The 27,997-nt window shown below is 37.3% G+C and overlaps 1 protein-coding gene across 2 annotated transcripts; it reads right to left on the reverse strand.

Moving 5' to 3' along the window:
* Positions 1 to 1,142: 1,142 nt before the first annotated feature.
* Positions 1,143 to 27,997, reverse strand: piwil2 (piwi-like RNA-mediated gene silencing 2). 2 transcript variants are annotated; one of them, XM_081367312.1, is made up of 23 exons: positions 27,776 to 27,997; positions 26,634 to 27,099; positions 25,805 to 25,901; positions 23,241 to 23,352; positions 22,613 to 22,813; positions 20,686 to 20,796; positions 17,176 to 17,293; positions 16,967 to 17,091; positions 14,662 to 14,742; positions 14,304 to 14,417; positions 13,035 to 13,223; positions 12,717 to 12,801; positions 11,796 to 11,885; positions 11,519 to 11,659; positions 11,084 to 11,197; positions 9,086 to 9,274; positions 8,805 to 8,906; positions 5,659 to 5,775; positions 5,077 to 5,165; positions 2,330 to 2,435; positions 1,904 to 2,157; positions 1,619 to 1,726; positions 1,143 to 1,522 (listed from the first exon to the last, which is right to left on the reverse strand). In XM_081367312.1, the coding sequence occupies exons 2-23, from the start codon at positions 27,072 to 27,074 to the stop codon at positions 1,366 to 1,368; spliced, it is 3,141 nt and encodes a 1,046-aa protein (XP_081223438.1). In that variant the 5' UTR covers positions 27,075 to 27,099; positions 27,776 to 27,997; the 3' UTR covers positions 1,143 to 1,365. The 2 variants fall into 2 exon arrangements, with proteins under 2 accessions (XP_081223438.1, XP_081223439.1); XM_081367313.1 differs by having other exon boundaries at positions 27,533 to 27,780.

Genomic DNA, 27,997 nt, shown 5'->3' on the forward strand with positions numbered 1-27,997 from the left:
GATAGGCTGGGTAGAGCTCCAGCTGTTTTAGGAGTCTTGTTCAGATGGTGCTAGATTGCCTGCAAGTGACAGGAAATGGCTTTGAGCAACCCAGGGAGATTCTGGAAATCCATTTGGGATACATGGGCCACCTGACACTTCACACACGTTGGGCATCATGCTACAGTCACAGTGAGTGTGACTGACAACCTATGACACTGGGGATCTGGGTGAAACTTCTGAGCGGAAGGTTCTGGAGGCTTGTAGTGCATTACAACCAATGAAAGTCTTAAGAGAAGTGAGAGGTCTACATATAGCTATGTTATTAGGATACATTCTGTCTGCCTCAACGTTTGCATTGCGATGCTTTTATTTCATTGATGACTGATACTGTATTTTTTTTTAAGCTAGTTAAAAAAAAATCTTGTTTAGTGATCATGAAAACACTGACATCTAGTGGAAACAAATATACCTCCCTCAATTTTCCATTGAGCTCTAATACAAAGTCCCTGAATTTCTAGAATTTTTAAATTTAATTTAGATTTACAGCGACATGTTGGTTCTTTTTGTAGACATTTCTTATTTTCATTTTCAGTCTCTAATACATTACCCCTCAGCACATTAAGCTTGTGACTTGTAAATTGCTCAAATGGATTAATGAAAGTCTTGAGATGTTGATGTGGCATTTTAGAGCATTGTTTTGTAATTATTTTTAGAGTCAGCTGCCAAGATACAAATTTGACAGTAAATAGATCTAAGTATTTTTTCTGTATCTCTGGCCTTTGAATGGAAAGGAAAGTAATTATGGGTACTTTACAATAAGGCTTTTTATGCATTTATTATTTGTTAATGTTATAATGCAATTGTTTATATTACTTCACACAGTGGATCAACTAATGATAACTTTTTGTGATGATGCTGCAAACTTTAGTGTGCAGAATTTATGTTTTTCAGAATTAAATATTTAAACATCACCTAAGATAAACAAAAGAATTGCTTACTGTTAGTTCATGGACACGTAATGTAGCTAACAAATGGGACCTTATTGTAAAGTTTTACCGAATTATTATTTCCATTTACTCAAGAAAAAATGATCTAGTAATACAGAAAATACACAATTGAGCATTATTTTATACTGATGAGAAAGACACTGAGGGAAAAAAACAGAGTCATATGCACTTTAATCAGTAATGCGCCACAAAAGCGATCAACTTAGTGTTACAATGAGAAAAAAACAAACACTTATAGGATGTTTCAAATAACACGCAAAGAACATTTTGAACAGCACTTCTTAAGAACATTAATAAAAAAAAACAAGAACAAAAGACAAAGATTTGAAGATGAAGACCACCCCTCTGGGGTCCCCGGCCATTGACCGGGTCTCATTCACAGAAAGAACAGTTTCTCTGAGAGCTGGATAGCAGGCTCTGAATGGAGGTACTGGCCAGACAGGAAGGCCAGTTTGTGGGCGTACTTGCAAGGTGCAGGAACGCGTATCGTTCCGGGCCAGTTCCAGTACAGGTGACACATCTTGAAGGTCAACCTGTGAAAAAGTTGTAAATAAATACATTATTTTTAATTAGATTTTTCTGAACCGCTTCAGTTAAAAAACACCAGTTAACTAGAACTACTTTCCTACCTCTGTAAGTGGTCAGGGGTGAGGTTTGCAGTGTTGTACACTGCTATGTAATGAGTGGGCAGGCCGCAACCCTGTCGAATCGAATGTGCCATTAGGTAGAAGTCAACCCTGAAGAGAAGAGAAAAATGTCAATACATATACCACATTATATTTCCTGCTGGTAATGCACTAGAAACTAGATGTCAGTTCTGCAATGCTGTGCACATGTAGTTGCAGATTCTAGGGCACCGTTTGTAGAATCCTAGTCTGCATGCGGAGCACAAGCTTCAGCTCTTGTAAACCAACCATTCTCTGTTAGTGACGGTGTGGTCCAGCACGGTTCCTGGCGAGGGGGTGCCGAAGTGGTCTGATCCATAGGAGTACAGGGTGGTGCTGATTCTTTTCTGCACCACAATGAAAGCCAGCTTCGGTTCGTAGTTCGGGATGGTCTCGAAGCATTTCAGAATCTGAGGGATCTCGTAAAGCTCCACGGTCTTAAGCTGTCCGTCTGACACGCCGTCGCGATAGATGACGATCTTCTCGGGGAAGGCGTGGTTCACCTGTTTATATAAAAAATGGTAGGATGGTCAAGTGTAAAAATACCAAAACTGTAGAGTATTGAAATAGAAAAAAATAATGTTTTGCCTTTGACTGACTCCCTTTCGACAAGGCTAGAGCTGTCTATTTGTTGTAGAGCCTATATTTTATCGGATTAATATTTAAGTTTTTTACCTCGTAGTATTTCTGCAGGGCAGCCAACAGACACACTCTGAAGCCGTTGATTATCTCCTCGTGAGGCATTTGGAAGGTGACCCTGGAGTACCATTTGGTCAGCATGCTAAATCGGGACAAACACAGGGTTAGGTCTGATTCACAGGTCTCACATCTGCTGCTTGTAAGCAGCGCATTTTAATTTTTGCTAAGGGTGCTCCGATTGATATCTGCCGATAATGGCTATGTAAAGTTTGATCGTTGGTCTCTATAAAGGCAGATCAGAAGAGCGGATCAGTTGACGGAAAATATTTCTATGCGCAGCTAAAATTGCTTCACTACATTCAGTTCTACCAGGTGTCTGAAAAGGACAATAAGATTGCAATGTCTTTGCGGAGAGCGGAGACACTGCAATGACAGCAACCCTACAGCAATGACAGCAAGAAGCTGTGCGATTTTAGTGCGTGCGCTTTCATTCTTCCCTAAAAGCCCAAATTTCACGATAGATCAGCGATTGTAATAAAACAGTCTACTGTTGCTAAACTGGAGGATGTGCTTGATAATAAAAAAAGAAGTTATTAAAACTGCCTTAAAGGGATAGTTCGGCCAAAAATGATATTAAACCCATGATTTACTCACCCTCAAGCCGTTCGAGATGCGTATGTTTTCAGACGAACACATTTTCAGTTATTTTAGAAAACGTCTTAGATCTTTCAGTGGTTATAATGTCAAGTTATGGGGTCCACTTCTTCAAGTCCATGCGGTTTTGTCGTAAAAATATACATATTTAAAACTGGCGTATGACGCCAGCATCCATCTCCCGTGAACGCGCGTCGACCGTTGCCAGAAGCAAGTTATTTTCATTTATAAAGTTTTAAATATGTATATTTTTACGACAAAACCGCACGGATTACCATGGTTCCCACTCTAAACCAAATTTCAAATTCCCTGACTTTTCCCTGACTTTCACTGACTAAAAAGATGAATTTCCATGACCTATAATGAACGGCAAAACAGGCTGCTGTTTTGCGGAGCACCGAGCTGTTCTGTTTTGTAGAAAGCCTTTCTTTAAAGTGAATTTCGTTTTCTATAAATTGTATCTTAATTTTAATATATTTTTCATCAACCAATTGCCTGTATTTAATAAATGAGAAGCAAATATATAGCAGACAATCAAATCAAAGTCCGTATTATTATTTTTGCAAAGGTCCCCTCAGGGGCTCCGTAGAAAGATGTGTGAAACAGCGCGATAAAAAAATCATTATAGAAAAATTACATTTTGATAAATGGAAACTAAAATTTAAAGCAACAAACTAAATTCCCTGATATTACATGACTTGAACAAAAAATATATAAAATTCCCTGACTTTCAATGTCTGGAATAGACCTTTTCAAATTCCATGACATTCCAGAAATTCCATGACCCGTGGGAACCCTGGATTACCCTCAGAAGGCCTTCGTTTATCCCCCTGGAGCCGGATCATGGATTACTTTTGTGAAGGATGCATGCACATTTTTGGGACTTGAAGGAGTGGACCCCATTACTTCACATTATAACCACTGAAAGATCTAAGACATTTTCTAAAATAACTGAAAATGTGTTCGTCTGAAAAATGATAGACATACGCATCTCGAACGGCTTGAGGGTGAGTAAATTATGGGTTTAATATCATTTTTGGCCAAACTATCCCTTTAATTAATGAAAGTGATACTGTTTGCCAAGTGGCTTTCTGTGCGCGAGCTTCCGAGAAGGAGTGGAACACAGACAAGTGAAGTGAACTTTGAGATTCCAGTTTGTGCTTAAAAACACACAGAAATGTCAAAATGCCCAGCTTGGTGAGTATTTGTCTTCTCTAAACACTGTCTTAAGTGAACACAAACAGTTGGGAAATAAATTTGCAATTGGAATATCGCATAAAACATTTGCGAATAAAGCAGCGTTTCCAAAATTGTCTCTCTGAGAAATTGGAACAAAATATCTGAGAAAAAAAATGTTGCTGTTATCGTGGAAGCCACTGTGGCTCTATTTTTATGTTTCATGCGCACAAAAAAGCCGCTTGGGAAACAGTATCACTTTCATTACTTAAGGCAGTTTATTCAGTAAATGTGTTGCCATCGCATGTCTTCTTATTGGATAAATTTAGTGGACCTTTTTATGCACATTTTTAGAATTTATGTGCATCTTAGGGGGCTTCCACACTGGGAACGTTTGTTGCGGTCTGAGTCAAAGTGGGATTTTTCCCGGCACCCCCCGCAACGTTGTTCTGGTTTTACTCTCAACTTGATTCTATCAAACCCTGGTGCATTTGCATTCAATTAACGTCATCCGAAATATATTAGTTTACCAATACCACTGTCATCCGCGCAAACAACTTGATGGAAAAGCACCTACTTCGCATTTGTTTTTTTGCTAACTTTGAAAAGATTTGCTCCACATTTGGATGGAAACCCAGCTAGTGTGAAAGCACCCTTAGTGTTTCTAAGTACTGTATATATATATATATATATATATATATATATATATATATATATATATATATATATATAATAAAATCTGAACATGAGAATGATTTCTGAAGAGTCACGTGACAGTTATTTTAAATTGTAATATTTCACAATATTACTGTTTTTACTGTATTTCTAATCAAATAAATAAGCATAAGAGACTTCTTTCAAAAACAACCCCAAACTTTTGAATGGTAGTGTTTATGTGCTTTGTGATTTGGAATGTTAAATGAGTCCAACTGCACTATATTTCATAAAGTTACCTGTTGAGACTTGCCACAAAGCCCATGACAGATCTGCTCTTCTTGCTTGCATCATGGTGAACATCCACCCCAATCACCATCAGGCATTTCTGTTCCAATGAAAATGAGTGGTTAGAAGTTCTCCTTTTAGTTAATCCCATTTGCTGATATTTATTTTCTGCAACAATCCAAAATCAATACCATTCAGAAGGAATAATGCGTGACACTTATGTTTTTAAAAGACGTATTAATACTAATACCATTTTAATGTTTTTCTTGCCAACTCAAGATTATTAATGAGTTTGTGGCAGCTGTTTTTTGAGGTAATGTCTCTAAAAATCTGGAGGAACAGTTTTATACTCATGAGGAAAATCAAGATGTGAACCCATGAAAATAATGCGTTAACAAAAACACTAGACAATGGATCACACCTAGCTATCGTTTATTGCTTCCCACTGTGCAGTGACCATTTTCAAGTTCATTCCCAATGCTCAATATTTACTTAAGCATTAAAAAAAAAAAAAAAATCAAATACTGAATGACACACAATACGATAACTCCAGGGCCACCCGTGAGCAAAAGGTCTGATTAACACACACTCACCAGAGGGACATTCACTGTCCACAGCTCTCCTCCCAGTTTGCAGTTAATCTGCAGAAGGATCTTTTGAGCGATGCTGCGGAGTTTCTGTGGCTGGGAGATTGTCCGCACGTTAATGGCCTATAAAATAAGAGTCACTGAGATTCAGACATGATATGGAATGTCTAACAGCACTGATGATTGTATTGTATAGATTTCTTCATGTTGTATATTCTGCTTCACATGAAAATATACCACACTGAAAATATACAACATTAAACAAAAGCTATTCTTTTAAACAAACAATCCTGGAAAAAAATGCATCATGATTTTCACAAAAATATTAAGCAGGACAACTGTTTTTAACATTGAATTCTGAAGGATCATGTGACACTGAAGAGTGGAGTAATGGCTGTTGAAAATTCAGCTTTGCCATCACAGAGAAAAAAAAAAACATTTTAAAATAATAGAAAACAGTTATTTTAAACTGTAATTTCACTGTATTTCATAATAGCAGAGATGGGGGACTCGAGTCAATGACTTGACTCGAGTCAGACTTAAGTCGCAAATTTTAGGACTTGAGACTTGCTTGACAAATATTAATAAAAGACTTGACTTGACTTTGACTTGATATTCATGACTTGAGACTTGACTCGGACTTGAGGTAAATGACTCGAAATAACTTGTCTTTTTAAAAATAAATATCTGTATTTGAACGCACCGCAACAATCACGTGACGCAGCAGGAACGCGCTGTGTGAACAAAAGCCGCGTGTTGTAGTGATGACGCTGAAGCGCGGGATCGTTCGCCAGCTGTGAAACGGTATGTAATGCGCAAGTTTATGATCGAATCAGAGAGGAAAAAAATGCACAAGCATGGTTTCTCGAGAGAGAAATCACAGCTCATAAGCAAACTTAAGACGCTGCTGAGACAGTAAAGTCACATCGATGTCACATGTCTTTACGGGATTTTTACGGGTTGTGTGTGAACGCACTCTCTTATTCCGGAAAATCACTGGCAGTGTGAATGAACCTAAATCAAACTAACCCGAGTCAAATCTCGGGTCACTTAATCCGTGTATTTTCCGGAATCTCTGTGTGAAAGGGGCTTAAGGTCACACACCCTGACGAAGGCTCATTAGCCGCAACGCATAGGTGTGCAAGTAGCTACTTGTCACCTGATTTTAAAATATTAAAGCCATGATGAAATAAAGGCTTTCTATATATTTTTAATAATATTCGAGTGCCTTGGATTAATGATTTTTTTATGATCTGAATAATCCCTTACATACAAAAGCACAGCGAAAAACAAAACATTTTTTGAAAATTAAAATTGGGTTAAAATATGTTAAAATATGCCATATTCCAGTTTTTCTTACCTGCATACATCCCTTTGTACTGTCTAGTTATATGCTACCAATATAGTCTGCTATCCCAGGGTTGACTTGAATGTTAAAAGAAATATAAAAAAAATGTAACTGTAATTTAATAATAATTAATAACACATTGGTACAGAGTCTACCGTTCTCTGGGATTTGTTTTCATGATAATCGAATGTAAAGAGTTTTATCTCTAAAAACTGATTAGCTTATAATGCTAGTGTATGGGGCACAGAGTAAGTAAAAAGAAATCGCTAGTTAATACCACTAACAAGCACCCTCATTATGCTACCGTGTTAGTGTGAGGCTATTTTGAGCCTTGTTAGTGGTATTAACTAGAGATTTCTTTTTACTTACTCTATGCCCCATACACTAGCGTTATAAGCTAATCAGTTTTTAGAGATAAAACTCTTTACATTCGATTATCATGAAAACAAATCCCAGAGAACGGTCGACTCGGTTCCCATGTGTTATTACACCCCAGGTTCATTTTGAGTTGTCCTTTAATAGCATAATAGCATGTGTACAGTGACTAATAATTGGATAGTTTTTGGGGATGCACATAAAAGATTGTAAAAAGACACCTACACACAAAGAAAAAAAACATACAGACTTTCGAACCTATACACAAATACACATACACAAATAAACAAAACAAAAATTCAAACATGCAAGCACAACCATGCACACATGCAAACAAACAATACACTCTTCACTCACACACACACACACACACACACACACACACACACACACACACACACACACACACACACATTCACTCACAAATATTAATGAATCAATCACACTCAATCAAATCACCTCTCTCTCTCTCTCACACACACACACACACACACACACACACACACACACACACACACACACACACACACACACAAAGTCAAACACAACCATGGAAATGCAAACAATACACCTTTCACTCATACACATGCACACACATCATTCACAAATATTAATAAATCACTCACTCGCACAGATTAATAATGTACAATAGTCAATCCACCTGATTGACAGGTGTAAGTTTTGTGTCAATTCAATTATTACTGTTTTTTTTCTTGTTATTCTTTTGTTAAAAAGGAAAGATCTAACTTGTTGTTAAGGATGTGTTCATGTTCCATAAGGGGATGCCAGTTTGAAGAATGCCATTTGGTGGCATAGGAACCATTATACTTGAATTGTTTAATATCTTTTAATGGTCTTCTGCGATGTTTGAGGCATATATATTTTTTTCATGCTTTAATGTTGGTCTAATTTCAGTTACATTTTAGGCTATGTAGTTTGAAATTTTATTTCTTTTTTTAGATTTTTAACCACTCAGCTGTATGTGGAAATGCATATTTAAAAAAATGTTGCAAATAAAACCATAGTCCACAACTTATGTAGTTTTAACTTATTTTAATATATAAATTCTGTGAAATCATCAAACGTTTGTATGACTTGCCGTGACTTGTGACCCAAGCTACGACTTGACTTGACTTGCTTGACATAAAGCAGTGACTTGACTTGCTTTTTACAAAATTGACTTGGACTTGCTTGAGACTTGAAGGTTAAGACTTGAGACTTGCTTGTGACTTGCACATGTGTGACTTACTCCCACCTCTGCATAATAGCACTGTTTTGATCAACTAATTGCAGGCTTGCTTAGCATATGAATCTTATTAAAAACATGGAAGAAGAAAACCAACCTGAAACTTTGGAAGGTAGTGTACACGTTTGGCTTAAATTCAGAAACTGACCTATAAAATGCAAAGACATTGTGTTTCACTCAAACCTGTGACGGTACTGGACTCTGGATGCAGCAGAGCTTTTTGATGGCGCTGTACAGGTCATCTCTGTTTCCGGTCATGATGCACACCACCAGCTGCACACGGGGCTGAAAACCAGAAGAGGAAATGATTTAAGCCAAATTAAGAACCATATTCATTTACTATGGTATTTAGATAATACTACAAAGCCAAAAGAGCCATGGTCCGTGGAGATGTTCTTTGAGAGAATAGTAAACTTTTTTTCATTGCAGTTTCGCAAGTCTATCTGTGTAGTTTTCTTCCTCACCTCACTGGTGAGTTGAGAGTGAATGCTCTTGACGAATGTCTCAGTTCGGTCATCCCGTAACTCTACGCGGATGGGCCGCTCAACTCTGATGCCCATTGGTCCGGCTACCCTTGTAAAAGTGTTCACCAGCTCCTCTGCCTGATCGGTTGCCCGCCGGGGAAAGAAAACAGCCCAGCAGTTCAGAGGGACCTGACAGAGAGGAATCATGGGACAGCAGACAGAGAGGATGAACTTAGACTTGGATTTTTGGAAAAAAGATTAGGGCTTTCAAATTCAATTTTGTCACATTCAAAACAACAAAAAAAATTTTATACAGCATAATTATCTTCTCTTTTACAGTTTAGTCAGAGATTAAGTAAGTAGATCAGGGCCTGAATTTCATTTTGGAAAATGGGGGGGAAATCCCCCCTTAGGTGATTCTTATGGGGGGGAATTTTTAATTTGAGGGGGGAGTTTAGACTTTTTTTTTAATTACATTTATCTCGCCTAAATGTATGCTTAGCCTACTCATTGCATTTTTACAATGGGGTCATTCTGTTCTTAAGAATTTACACAACTCAAGGAAGCTTGATTTCAATCTTTGAATTAAATTGAAAAAAGTAGCACAAATAAATACAATAGAATAAAGATATCAATAAAGAGAAATAAAGAGAAAAGTTTTTGCTTAGGTCTAAAACTAGTAGGCTATTCAGAAATACTACAGAGACTGAATAAAGTAGCCTAATCAAATGTAAAATAACACTGGGTAGTATTTTAGTCCTGACTAAATTAAATTCATAGGCTATTAATCCTGATTCCTTAAAATGAAAGCTATGTTTTGTTGTTTTGACAAACAAATTAATGACAGACACATATGGCTGCTGTCCCTTTAAGAGCTAGTGCACGGATCCTGTTTTCATTATACGGTCACGTGCGATTTATGCTTATTTAAGACATAACCGACTGTGTTTAGATTAGAGGATACTCTCCAAGACCGAAATTGACATCATTTTCTTATGTTTTTGACTGTTAAAGTGATTTATAATCCACGAAAAATAACTTTTGTTACCCGCGAGCTGTTTGTGAGGCTGCTTTACTCTATGTATGTGTGCAGAGAAAAAAGCATCTCTCAGACAGCGCGCAAGTACCGAAGAGTTTAAAATCGCGTGACTGTTTAAACTGGTGAGACTTGAAAAGACGTGCAAATGGTAAACTTTAGTTACTCGTGATGCAATGCTGGCCCGATCGACTCCCGAAACGCGAGAGTGTATTTCCGCCGCCTGCTGCGCGCTTAACGATTGCATTGTGCAACCCATTTTGAGAGACGCGAGATAGAAGACGCAGCGCCGCTGAATCACTCACGCTGTTTGTGAAATTGCGTCTCGCAGACAGTTTTAAAATGACTGATTTGATTTTCCATCTGCGTGGATTAATTTACTAATACAACCTGAACCTACATGCTAAAGTGAATCAATGTTTGCGGGAATTTCCCGCATTATAAATGGGAGACCTGCGGGAATGATAAAAAATATGCGCAATACCCGCAATCCCGCACCGAAATTCAAGCCCTGTAGATACACAAAAAATGGATAATAAGAGTCATTAATTCAATCAGTCTACACTGGTCCAGCTGTATGTTTTTGCTTTCACTAAAACAAACCAATTTATAAAAGAGTCATTTTGTTCTGAAGTCAGACTACCCTGGTCCAGCAGTATGTTTTTGATTGATTTTTAAACAACGTGACTCTGGTTTGTTTTAGTCAGACCATACTGGTTCAGCTGTATGTTTCTGATTCACTAAAATTAACCTATATAAGAGTCATTTTGTTCAGGAAGTCGATTCAGTGGTTTTAAAGACCCATAATTTAACTCAAGCCAAACGAGGCTGCTTTCTTTCTATGGTGTGATACCGTCAGCATCAACTGTGCATTTTCTGACCACTCCCCAGCAAACCAATGACTAGTGATTTTTTGTTCAAACACCCTGCGCTGTGTCCGAGCTCTGATTGTTCTGACTCACAGTGCTGATGGAGGGGTCTCGAACCACCTCTCTGGACCAGTCTACTGACGGAGATGTGACGAAAGAGGCTGCATGTAAGCAGATGGTCTCGCTGGGCAGAGTTCTTCCATGAGTCTGTGCAGGAACAAAACGTTTAAGTAATTCAAGTTAGCTAAAAGAACACCAATGGATCATGATGAACGAAAAATACAGTAAGCCAATCAATACAGTTAATGCAGTTAATTAAAAGGGTGAACAATAAAGATGTACACATATATGACCAGTATGTCTCAATATAAGTGATTGTGAAAATTACTTGCATTGGATAAAATGAAAGCTACATTTTGTCTATTTGAAAACAAAGTTCTCTTTTACTATGCATCTAAAACAAAATAGGGCCCTACACTAAACTACCACCGTCAAGTACAGTACGGAGGTGTCTGTTTCCTTTCTCACCACTAGAATCTCCTGGCTGATGCTGAGGCCCCAGCGGCCCAGCTCTGAGAGAGCTTCATTATTGCTGTTGATGTTGTGCAGCAGTTTTTTGAGACTCTGGGTGTGTTGCTCGGCTCCCACATTGATGTGCATGGTCAGATCCTGAAACACAGGGACCAAGAGAGATAGTTCGGTGTGACCCCATCTGAACAGTTTCCAAAATAAAGAGTTCACCCAACTGACTCAATTTGACACCTGTTAATGTGCCAAGATTGTTTGACTGGTGATGGATTCGTACCTTCATGGCTCTAAAATCTTTCCTCATTTTCTCAGGGATGCCAGTCATGAAGGAGAGTTCAGGCAGCAGAAGGATTTCACCCGTTATTACCTATTATGGAGTGGATAAAAATTCACATTAATAACAATTCCAATGGTCATGAAAATCCTTCCGCATTGGTCACCAAAACAAACAATTGAGGAACAAAATCTGCCTCAATGTTTTTAGGAGCCATTTTACCATAAGACTGGTTAGTATGTGATGGAAAAACTACACTACCATTCATAAGTTTAGAGTTGATACATTTTTTTAATGCTTTTAGTAGAAAAGCATCATCTTATGCTCACCAATGGTGCATAATTTATATAATTTATTCCGGTGATGGCAAAGCTGATTTTTTTGGCAGTCATTACTTCAGTCACATGATCCTTCAGAAATCATTCTAAAATGCTGGTTTGTTGCTCAAGAAACATTTCTTATTATTACAGTTATTTGAAATCTTTTGTAACATTATAAATGTTTTTACCGTCTCGTTTGATCAATTTAATGCATCATTGCTGAATAAAAGTATTTATTTCTTAAAATAAAATCTTAATGACCCCAAACATTTGAACAGTAGTGTATATGACTGGTACATTTTCTCATTTCACCTTTCATCGACAAGCATAGTAAATAGCTATAAAAAATGCAGACCCTACCAACTAGTTACCAGGCCAAATAAATTACTATTAAATGTACAGCACCCAATGACACCACTAGATGACAGCATGGAGTGTGAATTCAGTCAGGCCTGTGAAACATGTTATTCAAACAACCACTGACTAACATGCAGCTGTCAGTCATTTCTAAAATATATAAAAAAAAAAAAAACTCAAAGCATTATAAGCAAACCAAAAAAAGCATCTACTTCTAGTCCAACAATCCTGATATGCATTAGATCACCTTTCCTCCTGGTTTGGACCTCTCTTTTGGACGATGGATGAGCAATGGTTGGTCCAGTTCCTTTATGGTAATGCCATAGTTCTTACTGTGCATATAAAAAGCTGATTAGAAAATCGACACAAATCATAAAACTGTAATTTATCGCTTTAAACCAACATATATCTGTCATAATGGGCTACCATTTACAAATGCAAGGACATTCACAATGTCATTTGTGTCATATAATCCAGTTATACAATTTACTGTCCAGCTGTCGTGTCCTTTACATGCATTCTGGACTTAAATCAGAAAAGTGGGTTCCCCACATTGCACATGAACCTGTAATAATCGACAAACGTGGTCACAGATCCGTCAGCCAAGGTGAAGGTGTCTTTGGGGGACTTTGCCCACTCAATGTCATCGATACGGTAAGTGCGGTTGTTATAGCGAGTGATGACGATTGAACCGACAAACTCCTTTGTGCATTCGTCCTGAAAACTCTCACGACTTCCTTGGTAAATCAGGTTCCTACGGCAGACAAACAGGTATTCGGAGGCAACACGGTTAAGCAATTGACATCATTGCACTGATTTTAGCAAACTGATTAGAGTGATTATGAGCCTAAAGTTTAGCATGCATTTGAATTTTTTTTATAGATGAGATGTGATCCAAAACCTAGTGAGCTGCCTTTCTGTCTACATGGTCGGCTGCTTTCTAAGGCCTCATTCTCACTAACACCGATTAAATCGCTGTTAGGAACTCTGAATAAATTTGACCAATTGTCTCTGACATTCAAATTGCCTAAAATGTCCAACTCTCATTGAAAATGAATGTTACAAAAGCATCCAAACTGATATGGAAGTTCATACGCAGGCCAATTTATTATTATTATTTTTAATGAAATTGTATTATTATTTTTAATACAATTTTGTTTTTTAATTGTTTTATTCCATGTCAGCATCAAATGCTATCCACTGGCATAAACAGAGTAGTTAAAAGTACAACACACAATAAATACATTGAAAAACTATACAAGTATGGGTGTGCGATATTGACAAAAAAATGTTATGTCTCGATATTTTCTAGGATTTTATCGATAACAATATTTAGATCAGATATTTATATTTTGCTTAGTGTATTTATTGTGTTGGTATCTTGGCAGGTTTAGGACTGCCGTGGACAGCTGACTCCTGAAGTTTTTGATATTCTTCATAATTTGTGTGGTGGTCAGTTCGCATTAGTGACAGAAATTATCTTTTTTAATAAGTTTAAATTGATTTGAACCTTTTATGGGAATTTTTACCTTTAAAAAAACATTTTTGTAACCTAATTAAAGTTATGCATCATCTTGTGTCAAATTCAAATTCAATTAGAATAATAAGACACAATAGGTCTGCTACCAATCAAATTAAATCATTAACAAAATTCATCTTTGCAATGCAGAGGAAACACAGAAGCTGCATCTGAAGTGGCATTTAGATGTATTCTAATGCAGCTCAGTGGGGACATGAATGCATTTCAACTGCAGTTACAAATGCAAAAATAATGTTTTGATGTTTTAAACATAAAACGTTGAATATTAGTCTTGATTACACTGATCAAACTCACATGATATCCAGCACAGAGTCGTTTCGCAGCACCTTGTGCGAGACGTCCACAATGAGGTAGAGGCCACCATCAGTGTGCTTGATACTGGTGGAGTATCCAGGCCACACCTGAAGCCTGACAGACACATTCACAAACACAGTTAGGTATAAACAATCACCAGGACCCTGAACAGAGAATCAGAAAGCAAACCATTATTGTAAGTGGTGCTGATACGATTCACATGTGTCTGGTAATCATAAGGCAGGTGGAAAAATACCGAAGCTTAAGTCTAGAATTATTCAGTGTGAAACCAAACAATGTGGAGCACAGCAATTTAAGTTGGAATGTAATCGAGGACAATCAGTTTGGTGCAAAATACCTGTGTTTGCCGAGAACCACAACAGCGTTGGGGTCGTAATGGTTTCTGCCCACTAGTTTCAGCCCCAGTAATTTCATCACTCTGGAGCGGGAGAGAAAGAATGAGAGGAAAGTGAGAGATGTCAGAGCTGACTGTCAACAAGACTTTGTAGCTCCGACTTGTCTCATACGCACAGAAAAAGTAGAGCAATAATCCACAGGGCTCAACAAAACGGCCTGTTTCACAACGCTTGCTCATGTGGTGCGCAAGCGAACAGCTTAACTACAACAGCAGGCTCACGTTGTGTTTTCACACTGGCAGCGTTTCCCAATACATTACTGAATATTTACTTTAATAATGGCCATAAATTATCAAATGGTTATTGGTAGGCAGCCTTTGAGATTTTTTTTGCGATAAAACTTGATTATGATGATCTAATTTATATTAATTGAATTAGTATATATATTATATATTATATAACTTTGTTGTTATGACAACCTAAAATGTGAAAACTAATGCTGCAAAAATAACAATTTAAACAACTTTACAGCTAAAACAAAAACATAAATGTACGATCATTTATAAAATCACAAGCATCACTTGTGCCATTAAACACTCCAAAAATTGGCCCAATAATTTTCTATGCCATTAAACACTCCAAAAATGGACCCAATCATTTTCTATTGTAAATACCTCACTGTAACCTTTTGGCCTTTCGAAGACGAAATAAATTGTGCTGTAGAATGAGTTAACTTGTATTGAACCAATAATTTTGGTTTAACACAGAACCGAACCCATAGTCTTCATTTCTCTTCGGGCTGCTACGTCACGCGGCCCGTAATTCGATTACACTTATTTAATTTTCCAAAATTGCTTGATGACCCCATCTCTGATCTTTAAAAGATGCAGTGGAGGGAAATGGAGTGAAGCAGGCGCAGGCGAGCGGTCTCTCAGGAGCATGTTTTCACTCCTGGCTATGAAGAGCAAACAGGGTGTTCAGTCCCCACCGAGACCACAGCTAATTGTAGATTTCAAACATGGTTGACTTCAGACAGGCCCAGTGCAGAGACTCCAGGACAACACACGAGGGAATCCACTGAGTGATACGACTGCTAAGGGTTTTGTCTTACAAGAGAGGAGTTCTCTCCGTAACAGAGATGGAAGAATTATGCCCAGTGAAAACACAGAGACCTTACATTCTCTCAGAGGCCGGGCTATTCAAGTTTGACCTTTTTAATGCTATTTTGTCTTTCAATTACCGTGTAGCTTTAATGGTGCACACGTATGATTATTTCAGTATAAATTTGATTATTTCAGAATAGTTTTCATCCTTTGTAACATAGCACTACAAATTGTCCCATATGTCTGTTAGTGATGACACAGTACACTTAATCAGAAATTGTATCAAGTTTATCTTGAAAGTTTTCATAATAACACTGCATACTGCAGTACTTTTTGGTTGTATGTGGATTTCCCACTGTTTGCAAAGTTTATAGGATAAAATCTTTAAAAAACAATGAAGGACATTTGGATCAATGAAAGGAAATTAAAAAAATGAGGGGTCAGTAATATATTTTTTTCAGCAAGGATGCATCAAATTGATCAGAAATTACAGCAGAAACATTTAAAATGAACAAAAAAATAAAAATAAAATAAATGCTGTTATTTTGTTTTCAATTGATAAAAATCATCATATCAGAATGATTTATGAAGGATCATGTGACACTAAAGACTTATGTAAACAAGTAATAATTATCTTTACAAAGTAATGATGCTGGCAATTCAGCTCAAAATATATTCAACATTTTGAATATATTATAATATTTTAAAACACAAAACGCTATTTTAATATTACTGTTTTACTAGATTTTTGATCAAATAAATGCAGCCTTTGTGAGCATAAGACTTCTTTCGAAAACATCAAAAAAATCTTGCCGACCCCAAACTTTTGAACGGTAGTGTAAATGACCTCTGTCATAAGTGGCTAACCTTGATGTATCGACAATTTCATTTGAGGCAAATTATTTTTCTCATGGTTCTGATGTCACAACCTCACCTGTTTTTGCAGCTCATTTTGCAGAAATGAACCAGGGAAGGTTCACTTTGCATTGTGAACATTACATTTTGTCTACATAAAACATTAAACTCTTATTTCAAACCATTAGTGAGTGTCATACATTAATAAAAGAGAGAATTTGTATTCTCTCAAAGGAGGATTTTCCAAACCATGAAAGAGCAAAACAGGGAAAACAACTCAAAAACACATTAACCCCTGTAGTGTCTTGGTAATCCTGATACTATACAGACAGAAGAAGAGAAAACGCACCTCCTTAGAACCACGTTGTAGAATGGGATACACAGGTCAGAGCTGGGCGGCAGAATCTTTGTCAACTGGATCTTGATGTCGATCTCCTGATTGTCGGTTTTTCTCTCAGCTTTAAGATGAACAACCTGTCACACAGCAAAGCCAAAGTAAACTTGGGAAATGAGGAATGTTTAAAGTGGAAAATAACAACATCTAACATGCATACAAACCTCTTCAAGACGTTTTGGCAGATAGAGGATAGATCCGTCAAAAGCCACCACCTCTCCCGTGGTAGGCCGATGTTCCTTCATCATACCGAAGCGCATACCCATAGACTCAATGTTCGGGCTGAAATTCAATAGCCAATCATTCACTTCATTAATCATGTGTTCTAAAGGAAATGCTGCTAATCATAATTATTCAATCAATAATGGTCACAATATAGGCCATGAACTAAAATGTCTACTTTATTTTTGACAGGCAGGGGCAAACAACTTGTTTCCTTTAAATAATGCAAATGAAAAACCCACGTTTAATTAAAAGTGCACTAAGTTATGATCCAATATACCGATCCTTTTTTCAGGAGCAGCTTCTCAGCAAAACCAGCTTTATACTGACCCTCATTTGTAAAGCACTCTGCTGTGTGAAATGATTCACGCAAACATGAAAGCATTGCTGTTGATCGTGGGGAATATTCCCTTCGAAAACAAAACTCAGCCACTGCGTCTTCAGCGGTTCGGATTTAGGAACATCAAAATGAGTACTGTGTTCCTTATTACACCCAAGAACAGAACACCACAATCGCTTAGACGCCATTCTGCTCCAGCGTATCAACAATGTGGACTATGATGACAGCTCGCTCATGAGCGAGGGCGGGTCTGTGTTAAAATGCTGCTATCAATCAACAATCGTGGGAGGGGCGTCCGATCTTGTGACGTCACAAGATCGAACGGCTTGATTTGAGACAGGGGAAAACATATAAGGAGATTTAAAAAAAAAAACACTGGATGGATTTTTATCATTTTATGATGGTTGTGTACAGGCACTGCCAACACACATTTCAGTACAATCAACTTGTAAAAGTGCATGTACCATTATATGACCCCTTTAAGAAAAACTATCGTTTTATCATTAGCACACGGAAACTCCCAAGGTCTTCACCACAACCCGCCAAAATAAAAGTTCGGTTTAACTTGATAATATATTACTGTTGTACAGTAGAATTTAGATATCTCAATTTAATAATACTACTAACACTAATAATAATAAATTATACAATTTATTTTTTAAGGAATAATCACACTTTCTCTTCTATGTTGTAATTTTAAAAGTACAAAGCTCAGTTGTGCCGCATGTTGTTTGACAAAAAAAGTTTAAGATCAATTAAATTAATGTTTTATGTCTTCATTTGATTACTAGAAAATTCACAAAACATTTCATAGAAATTATTTTTTTTATAACTAAAATGGTTGTTTTTATTAATATTCAAGCATTAGAGCCCGACCGATATATCGGCAGGCCGATATTATCGGCCGATATTAGGCATTTTCAAAACTATCGGTATCGGCATTTATAACGGCCGATAAATTAATATTTCAAAAATAAAATAAAAACGGACGAAACACCCTTCAACCATGTTATGAGTGTTGCCGTTGTATAGTTTGTCCACCAGAGGGCACTCTACACCGTCCCTGTTGGCAACACTCGTGTATAACGCGCCACACATTCAGCAACCTGCTGATCCAGCCCGAGTCGGGCAGAGAGAACCGCGAGTGAGATCAGCGGTGAAGTGTGTTCATGGTGAGTTGGTCACGACTCACGAGACATACATTGCTTGAATAACAATTAAAAGAACATCCCTATCAGTTCTCTTAACTCAAATAAGGATGACAAAATTCGTGACTCATGTCCAGTTTTGCTGCGGTTAAATAAGCCGAGAGTGAAGCGGAACAACGCGACGTAGGCTATATTCACATAAAATGTTAACACTGCAGTTCACAAAAGTTCATAATGTGCATGTGCTTTAATGCTTTGTCGGTTAAACATTTAATTTTAAATGCTGATGCGCTGTTCTAACGAGTGCGTTTCTCAGCGCGTACATGTGAAGCTCACATGCACTAAAAGCCTTTCTACCAGCGCCTGGATACTGGACTAAGTTATCTTTCGAGTATTATTGTGCTAATACTGTTAAATACACACAAGATTTACATAAACAATGTCGGTTGTCCGCTTGTCAAATGCGTGTACATTAGACGTGTCATGCTCAGCTCTTAAACAGACAGTAGCAATTGTAAACAGTTGCCGCTTGTCCTTAAAGGGATAGTTCACCCCATAATAAAAATGATCTCATTATTTACAGGCACTCTAATGTTGTTCCAACTGTATTAATTTCCTTCTAATATTTTTCTAATATTAATAGTTTTAAGAATGTGGAACAGTAGCTGGTTCCCATTGACTTCCAAAGGAGAAAAATATACTATGGAAGTCACTGGGGTACATCAACTGTTTGGTTACCCACATTCATCCAAATAACTTATTTTCAACAGAAGAAAAAAAACAACTTGAGAGAGTAAATTATGACAATTTGAATTTGTTGTCAATTTGAATGTGAAATTGTTGTTTTTGTTCAAAGGACTAAACGTTTAGTCTTAAAAAAAAATCTTAAGTTTGTATTTTTATACATTTTATTTATCAGAACTTTAATATATTTTGATGTTCCTCTGTTCTGTTGTGACAATACAAGAAACAAGTTTCTTTTTAAAATGCATTATCATATTATTTTAGTTAAAACTCATAAATAACTACAAATAACTAATGTTAGGGAAATTTGTTAATGTTTTGTTGCGCGTTTCTGAAAAAAAAAAAAAAAAAATATCGTCCGATTTTAAAACCAACAAATATTTGTACCGGTATCAGCCTTCAAAATCCTTTATCAGTCGGGCTCTAGTACCCATCAAAAGTTTGTACACACCAATTGTAATGTGTGTCCAAACTTACTGTAATATAATACACATAAATAATATTGCTACTGTATTATAATATACATAATATAATATAATAATATCGGCCGATATATCGGTATCTGGCTTTTTTTTTATCGGTATCGGCATCGGCGCCCAAAAATCCATATCGGTCGGGCTCTATCAAGCATCACAGACAATGGCAGACAGCGACCAAGACAGCTCTGGCATAATGTCAATAACACTTCTATAAATGACTTACAGTAGTTTCTTTATAGTTATTGAGGTAAACATGCCTAAAGTACCGAAAAAAGGTACCGTTGGGTACCAGCACCGAATTTCAGGTACCGATACAGGTACCGGTTAAAATGTGAACATAAACACCTGATACTCTCTGTTAACTGTAGTAAACACTGAACAATGGCAAGTGGCAAATTCAGCCATATATGTTTAAATTGGAAACATTTAGAAGTAGATGGAGAGAGAATTCGTCTACAAGTCGATGTATTGTAATGTATTTTATCTATCGCTCTTTACAAAGTCGGACATCAGCATCATAGTGACAGGAAAAGCCCCGCCCCACAAGTTAACGAAATTAGTTACATGTTTGTGATGGTAGGAAACAGTAGCGGCTTTGGTACACTGCATTTTAAGGAGAAAATACTTAGCAATGGTGTTAACTAAAGAATTTGCTCATGGTTTGTATGAAAGCATATTTAAAACACCACATAGACATAAAAACAACATTAAAAATTTGATTAGGGGGTCTTTAAGACTCACGTAAATGTAACATGGTACTGAAAGACAGCATCGTTTTTGCAGCAGATGGGAATGTAGTTTGATCCGATGGACACAGGACTGCCTTTGGTTCCTATTTTCTGCAGAGGCTCCCTGAAGAACACATTGTAGGAGAGACACATGAGCTTGTACCAACTGGTTGGATTGATTTCTTGTAAAGAACTGCACCAATCAAGTGATTCATTTGCAAATTAGGCAGAGTTGTGTCACAATTCAGCTGGAATACATATTAGGGATGGGCATTTTTCAAAAATATTGCATTCGATAAAAATCGAATATTCGTTTATTTAAAAGATGTTTAACAAAAAAGAAGTTTCTTTTTAAGTTTTTGTCACCACAACAAGCTTACAATATGTTAAAGTTTTCTTTTAGTTGAAAACAATGTGTAAACAAAAAATATAAAGAACAAAAGCATTTAAGCTCAAGCAGCGCGAATGGAAAAAAACGCCCAATAAAGCAGACTGCACCACTTATCGAACAGAACGTACACATACACTCGAGTCAGCAGCATATGATTATCGTGTTTCTATTGCTTCACGTTTATATTGAGAAAAACAATAATATCCACATGCTCGAGTGAGAAAACGCGCTGCTCTGACACCTTAGTGTGCTAAGCGAAGTTTCTAACAGCACTTTGCGTTTTATATTCTTACCTGTCTCCCTCAACGAAACTTAAAGGAAGTATATATCTCAAAATCATTTTACTATCAGATAAGTTATCATCTCGGCTCACGCGGGGTCCAGCTTAGCTGGCCTGCAGTCGTGAATGCAGTGATGGACAGCTGTCTTTCCTCAACGACTGGTGTTTGGATTTCATGTGATTTCTCATTGTGGTGATGATATTATAACTCAGATTCATTCATTCATTTGATCAAAAGTAATTCCATTTTGTAAAATTATTTTCAATTAATTCCAAACTTGGTGAGGCGGACGACAACATTATCTGATCAAAAACAAACAACTTGTTAACACGTTCCACACCGCCACCCAGTGCATTTAGTTATTACTGTGAGTTAGCGCTTGGGATTTATCATGGATTCACTGCATTTATAGCCTAGAAATCTAGAAGCACCCTAGCGGCAGCAAAATTTATTTTGCAGCCAGGGTAGTCTAGCAAATCTCTGTTGACTTTCGAACTGGAAAAACTTAAATTGGCGGCTGCTGCTGGAGAACAGTCTTTCGAATCGGCTTTGGCCGCGACTCTGGAGGACTTGGAGTTAAGTTTTTCTTTGAGAAAGAGCAAAGAACGGCACTTAAGTCATTCTTAAAAAAGGAAGATGTGTTCGTAGTTTTGCCGGCCAGATTCAAAAGTTGAATCGATCAACTAACGTTAGCTCCGCTGTTGGGAAAACGCTCTGGTTGGTTGAAGCGCTGTCCTATTGCGTGCAGAGGGATCCCGCCACTCAGCCGTTTATCCCGCCACTCGGATTGAGCCGTGTCTATGGTGAGTTGCCAGACCTAACATCTTGATGTAGGTCTGGCTTGCCAGGCTACTGCATTTATGGCCAGCAAAGCAACGTAGTAAAATTCGAATAGTACTTTATTTTTCGAATAATAATTACAGATCGAATATTCGAAAAATTTTGCACACCCCTAATATCTATAATGTAAAACTAACATACTCTATTTTTATTATCAGTCTTAACAGTTAATATTTTTGTGGATTGTTTGATAGAAAGTACAAATGAACATTTGTTTTTATTTCAAATAGAAATATTTTGTACCATTACAACTCTCCATTTTGATCAATTTAATGCATCCTTGCTGAATAAAAGTATTAATTTCTTAAAATGTATATCTTACTGACCCCAACCTTTGAACGTTGTATATACTGCAAATTACATACGAGGTGTTTACTTGCTTGAAATGATCCAAAATTACAATCAGAGGTGACTGAAAGAATTCATACTTCACTATCTCAATTTTCACTTCAACTTTAGTGGGTGTTCCTGGAACAATTGGAGATTCTTCAGAGATGGAGGCAGCAGACGCCAAAGAGAAAGGGGCAGCAATGGGAGACATAGGGCCTGATGGGCCAATCGGTCCACGACCTACACCCATATGAGGCAATGCTGCTCTGCCAACACCAACAAATCCTCTGCCCAGGAAACTGTAAATGCACAAAGTGAAACTCAAGTAACCAGCATTTTGATACATTTCAATATTCATATTTTAAAGGGATAGTAAAAAATTCTCTCATTTATTCATCCTCATGTCGTTCCAAACCATATGACTTTCTTTCCTCAATGAAGCAAAATTATAAGCTCCAAAAAGACAACATAAATCCCATAAAATTATCATACAGGTAACCCATATTGCTTAACTTGTCTGAAGTCATATGACAGCCTTGTGTGATGAACAGACACAAATGTGAGCTCTTATTCACTTACAATCTTCCAACTTCCAGATAAAGTAATGCAGGTTTGAAATGAAATGAAAGAATGTTATCCATGTAAAATAAAAAATTAGTGATAAAGAAACTGGACTAAGAAAACAAGCAAGAAACAACAATCTTGGGTGGTGCTGGAGAACATCACCTGATGGATTCTTCTAAGCAAGCGTCTCCTCTTTCTGGAGTCAGAGCGACTGCCCCAATGATGCTCGGCTTGGGCTGGACATCTGCCCCAAAATCACCTGCTGCACCCCTACCTGATTAAGGACAGAGAAAACATTCAATACAGACAAAAAACAGAATTATACTCACACACAAAACACTTAGACAGCCTGCTTCGTTAACTAAACTGTAGGAGATGATACACATAAAAAAAAAAAACCATGAAATTTCGTTATGTGTAAAACGTGGACAGAATCAGGATGGCAGGATGCCATCTCACTATAAGGACATTCAACATGATTTGTTGAATTGTTTTAGTCTCCTGTTTTTTGGTACTGACATATTGATATCTGACATCCACTGTCAGTAAAATCAAGTGGACGAGCTGCTGATTGGAAGATCTTGGTTAAGACAGCTTGTTTAATTCAAGAAACCGTTGCATTATGAACATAAGAAACACTGTGATGAGCCATAGGGGATTATAGTGCTCGAAAAGGTTGGAAGTCTTATCTTAAAATGTCATGTTTGCATTGAAAAAATATTTTTTTAAGCCAGTCAGTCTGCTGTGAAGTGCAGCCTGAAAAATAGCAGTGGCTCCCGAAGAGTTGTGTGCAAGGCGAAAATGTAGAAAGGTCACCGATACAGAAGCTAAGGACTATTTCAAGCACTATTTAAATCCTTCCAAAGAAAAAAGCTCTTAAATACAAGATTAATGGGCTTACTTTCATCATTTGTATTTACATTGCAGATTAAGTTTGTTTTCATTATTAGCTACTTGACCTTCCTGCTGTCTTGAGCAGTAATTCACAAGTCTAAGTGGTGACTATTTAACTTTGTTGGTGTTGCCAAGGCTACAAGAATGATGGAACACAATTTAATGCCCACTCCAATTAACCTAGCCCTGACATGAATAATGAAACAGGTACGAGTTTGATTAAATACAATATACAGAAAGATGAATTGCATTTATAATGTATAGTATAGGCCCTGCTTCTTATGGTGCCAGCATTAATCTTTTAACAAACCAAATGCTGCATCTCAGCCACAGAAAAAACAGTAATAATGTGAAATATGAATACTATTTAAAAAAACTGCTCTGTATTTTAATTAGGGATGGGCATAATTAATCGACGATCGATAATCGATCGTTAAGAATTTCGTCGATCACGTTTATTTGTTATCGATTAATCTAATGCAGGTTGCGTTGCGTAGTGCGAGTCTTGAAGCAATGGAATTGATTTTAGCTCGGAGGTACCTGTGCGATAGTTTGCACGTTGGCTTGAATAGATGCTCATCTGTGGTGATGCGTGTTCCAGTAACGCCGTCATATCTGGCTATAACATGACATATAGCCTAGGCCTATAAAACGCTCTCACATGTTTATTTCTTAGCATTTTTGGGATAAGTCAAATTTACATATGTAGTTTCAACAACCAGATGCATTTACTCTTGTCCAGTTTCGTCTGGAATGAGTCTCAGATCTCCTCCTGAAGTGGTTTGAGCGATCGGGTTTAAATCCGCCTCGAATGCGTTTCGGAGGGCATTTACATTTGGTCTTTTCACGATCGGATAGTTATCCGATCACAGAAAACGGATGAAGTGGCCATGGGTCTCTGTTTAAGAACGCCGGCTCGCTGTTCCGCTGTTTTAGAGCACCGCAGGGCATCTTCAAGTCTAACGTTACCGAACGTGCAGTTTCACTGCCACAAGTTGATCTTCTTGTAATAAAGATCTCATCGAGGACAAACAAACTGTATTTTTGTATTTTCATTGCATTTTTAATTTATAAAAAGTTGAAGAAATAATGAATTTCAATATAAAAATATTAATGATTAATCGATAGTCGATCGTTAATTCTCCCGACGATCGACTAAGAAAATTTAATCGAATGCCCATCCCTAATTTTAATACATGTTTTCGGCAGCCATTACTCCAGTCTTCAGTGTCACATGATCCTTCCGAAATCACTCTAATATGCTGTTTTGGTGCTTAAGTCAAAATTTCTTCTTATTATTATTAGATTATGACCTAACATTTTTGGCAAAACAGTAATTTTTGGTTTTAGACCAAAAAAAGTGACCTAAACTAAAAATATGTAATTTTCAAAGCTAGAGGTCGCTTATTCAAAACAATTACAAAGGCGTAGCTTGACACCGTGAATGAGCGTGGAATCATGGGAGTTGTCGTCTTCAGCTTCACAGCCATTTCAAATGCATCTTTTAAGACTTTTTTAAGTTTTTGGAGGGTGCAGGTTGGATGTCTGCATCAGCTACATATTGAATGTATAAGGATTATTTTTATGGTGCTTTTTGTCATTGTCGGATCTGCAGAGGGACTCTTATCTTACTGCATGGACAAGAACAGCTTTTACATTCTTCTAAACATTTCATTTTGTATTCCATTAAAAAAAATAAGGTCAAGCAGAAAGAGGGTGAGTTAATGATGACAGGACTTTTTTGGGTGAACTTTTCATTTAAGTCACTTCTGAAAATATTAAGACACACAATGAAACAAAAATAAAACTTTTCTCTCTGTTCTCTCACATACCAATAGGTGCTGCCCCTCTGCCCCAGGTCTTTCCTGGCTCAATGCCCAGGCCCCTGAACATGGACACCAGCGATGACCCTGTCCCAGGAGCATCAACCTAAAAGAAATCCAAACCTGAGACCTAATGCATAAATCTATTATCAAATAAAATGTGTATATCTAGAAGATATATTACAATAAACAGCCATTTGGTGACACAAATGTTAATTCCAATTTTGTTTTTTTAAAGTAGCCATTAATTAAAATAAAACCGAATTTGCGATATGGCTTAGTGCACTGCAATGATCAAATTCGGGATTTGGGAACGCAACATGCGGCAACCATTTTCCCAAACTTGTAATGGGAAGCGCTTATGAGACAACTTTAAGGGCTCCCTGCAGTTTTGTGTCAACATAAAAGTTAGGCATAAATACAGTTGTGATGTAAAATAATATTATATTTCTTCAATATTCAATGCTTTTATTTTACAGTGAAATCTTACAATAGTATTTTGCTTTTTTTTTGTAATTTTACATTTTTATTTAGTTATTAATAATAATAATATAACCATATTGATATATACATCGCAAACTTTTGGCATAATTGTCCGGCCCTACAAACAAGCAATATTCAATATTTTTATGTTACAGTGAAATGTTACGTTGAATGAGTAATATTAATTTTGTATATTTTTATTATTGATATATAATCACAAAATTGTGCATTGGCCAAATTGTGCAATCCTACAAACAAGCACAGCAAACTTAGAATTGTTTTAATTGCATTTTATATCATAATAGCAATTTTTATCAAAGAAAAAAAAAGCCCCCTAACTATGCCCACCACTTACCTTGGAAATCATTGGAGCCACCTCTGCTTGCAGCTCAGGCATCTTTTCCTGCACATCTGATCTTTCAATGTCCTGGGTAGGCACTGGTCCCAAAGCAGCCCCTCTACCTATCCCAACAGTGGGCTCAGAAGTGGGCAGCAAAAAACCTCGGCCTCGCCCAAAACTTCCCTCTTCCATCGGTAATTGCACTCCTCTACCCATGCCCACCAGAGGCTCACTTACAGATTGAGTCACTCCTCTGCCAAATCGCACAGGCGATTCTACAGGCACACCTAGGGCTCTACCTCGTCCAGGGAGAGGTTCGTCTTTAGACAGGACAAGACCCCTGGCTCGCCCCATTGGGGACTGGTCTGGCAGTTGACCCTGATCTTCTGCCGTCTGCAGCCATGGTAGGCGGGTGGCCCCTGGGGCTCCAGGTAAGAGTGGTCGTTTTGGATCCATTTCTTCCTACTGCACTTCAATGCAACTGACAAAAACAAGCACATAAATCAATGGAGGTTTCTTGACATGTCTATCTAAAACATTGTCAAAGCACTGCAGACCTATTAGGCATTAAATAATATTAGTAAATACCAATGCACTGATTAATAAGCAATTCTTAATACATTTGCATGAGTTAATCTAAACAACATGCAACAAATACATTTATGAGTCATTGTGCAAGATTGCGGCAGAACAGAAACATGCTTTAGTACATCCAAAATATAAGTCCAATGATTGCGATCGAGACTATGGCTTTAGTGCAAACAACGAGGCATGTTCGTTACCCAAGTCGACATGAGCACGTGTCAGCCTGACAGGATCTATAACAACAGCTGAGATTATTTCACTTCTAAAATATGATTTGCCAATTCAAGCAAATAACATTTTAGATTGTAAGAGAAAGATAAATTACCTACGTGAATATGGTACTTTTTTTATGTCGACCGTAACTTAACTTACACTAAGTTAGACAGCGCGCGCGACGTCAAATTGAGATTATTCGACGGACTGACGAACGCAATTGACAAAAAGCAATTCTATTCGATAATTTTCATAAACAAATCAGGTTGATGCGTGCATAACATTGTAAAATTGGTGTAAATGTTACTTTAGCTGAAAATATTTAGAATTTTATATTGTGAGACAATGAACCAACCAACCGTTCGATCCAGCAGCCGGGTAGAACTAATTTAGGTTCAACTGAACAAACACTGAATCAGTAATGTTTTCCGATTCGCGATTCTTTTAAACGGTTCGTTCAAAACAATTCATGAATCATCAAAATGGACATTTGGTAAATGGGCTTTGAGTCAGATTGATAACCCGAAGGTCGCGGGTTCGATTCTTAATACCAACAGGACGCGACTGAGGTTCCCTTGAAC

The sequence above is a fragment of the Scardinius erythrophthalmus genome (genome assembly GCF_964197995.2).
Source record: "Scardinius erythrophthalmus genome assembly, chromosome: 5".
Lineage (NCBI taxonomy): Eukaryota > Metazoa > Chordata > Actinopteri > Cypriniformes > Leuciscidae > Scardinius > Scardinius erythrophthalmus.

Bases quoted from the DNA above. Each gene is read 5' to 3' on its own strand.
- piwil2 (XM_081367312.1), bottom strand. From the start codon at position 27,074: ATGGATCCAAAACGACCACTCTTACCTGGAGCCCCAGGGGCCACCCGC. The intron at 13,224-14,303 runs GTGAGTTTGATC...TGTCTGCCGTAG, and splicing joins GACTCTGTGCTGGATATCAT to GAACCTGATTTACCAAGGAA. The intron at 1,523-1,618 runs GTAGGAAAGTAG...ACTTTTTCACAG, and splicing joins ACCCCTGACCACTTACAGAG to GTTGACCTTCAAGATGTGTC.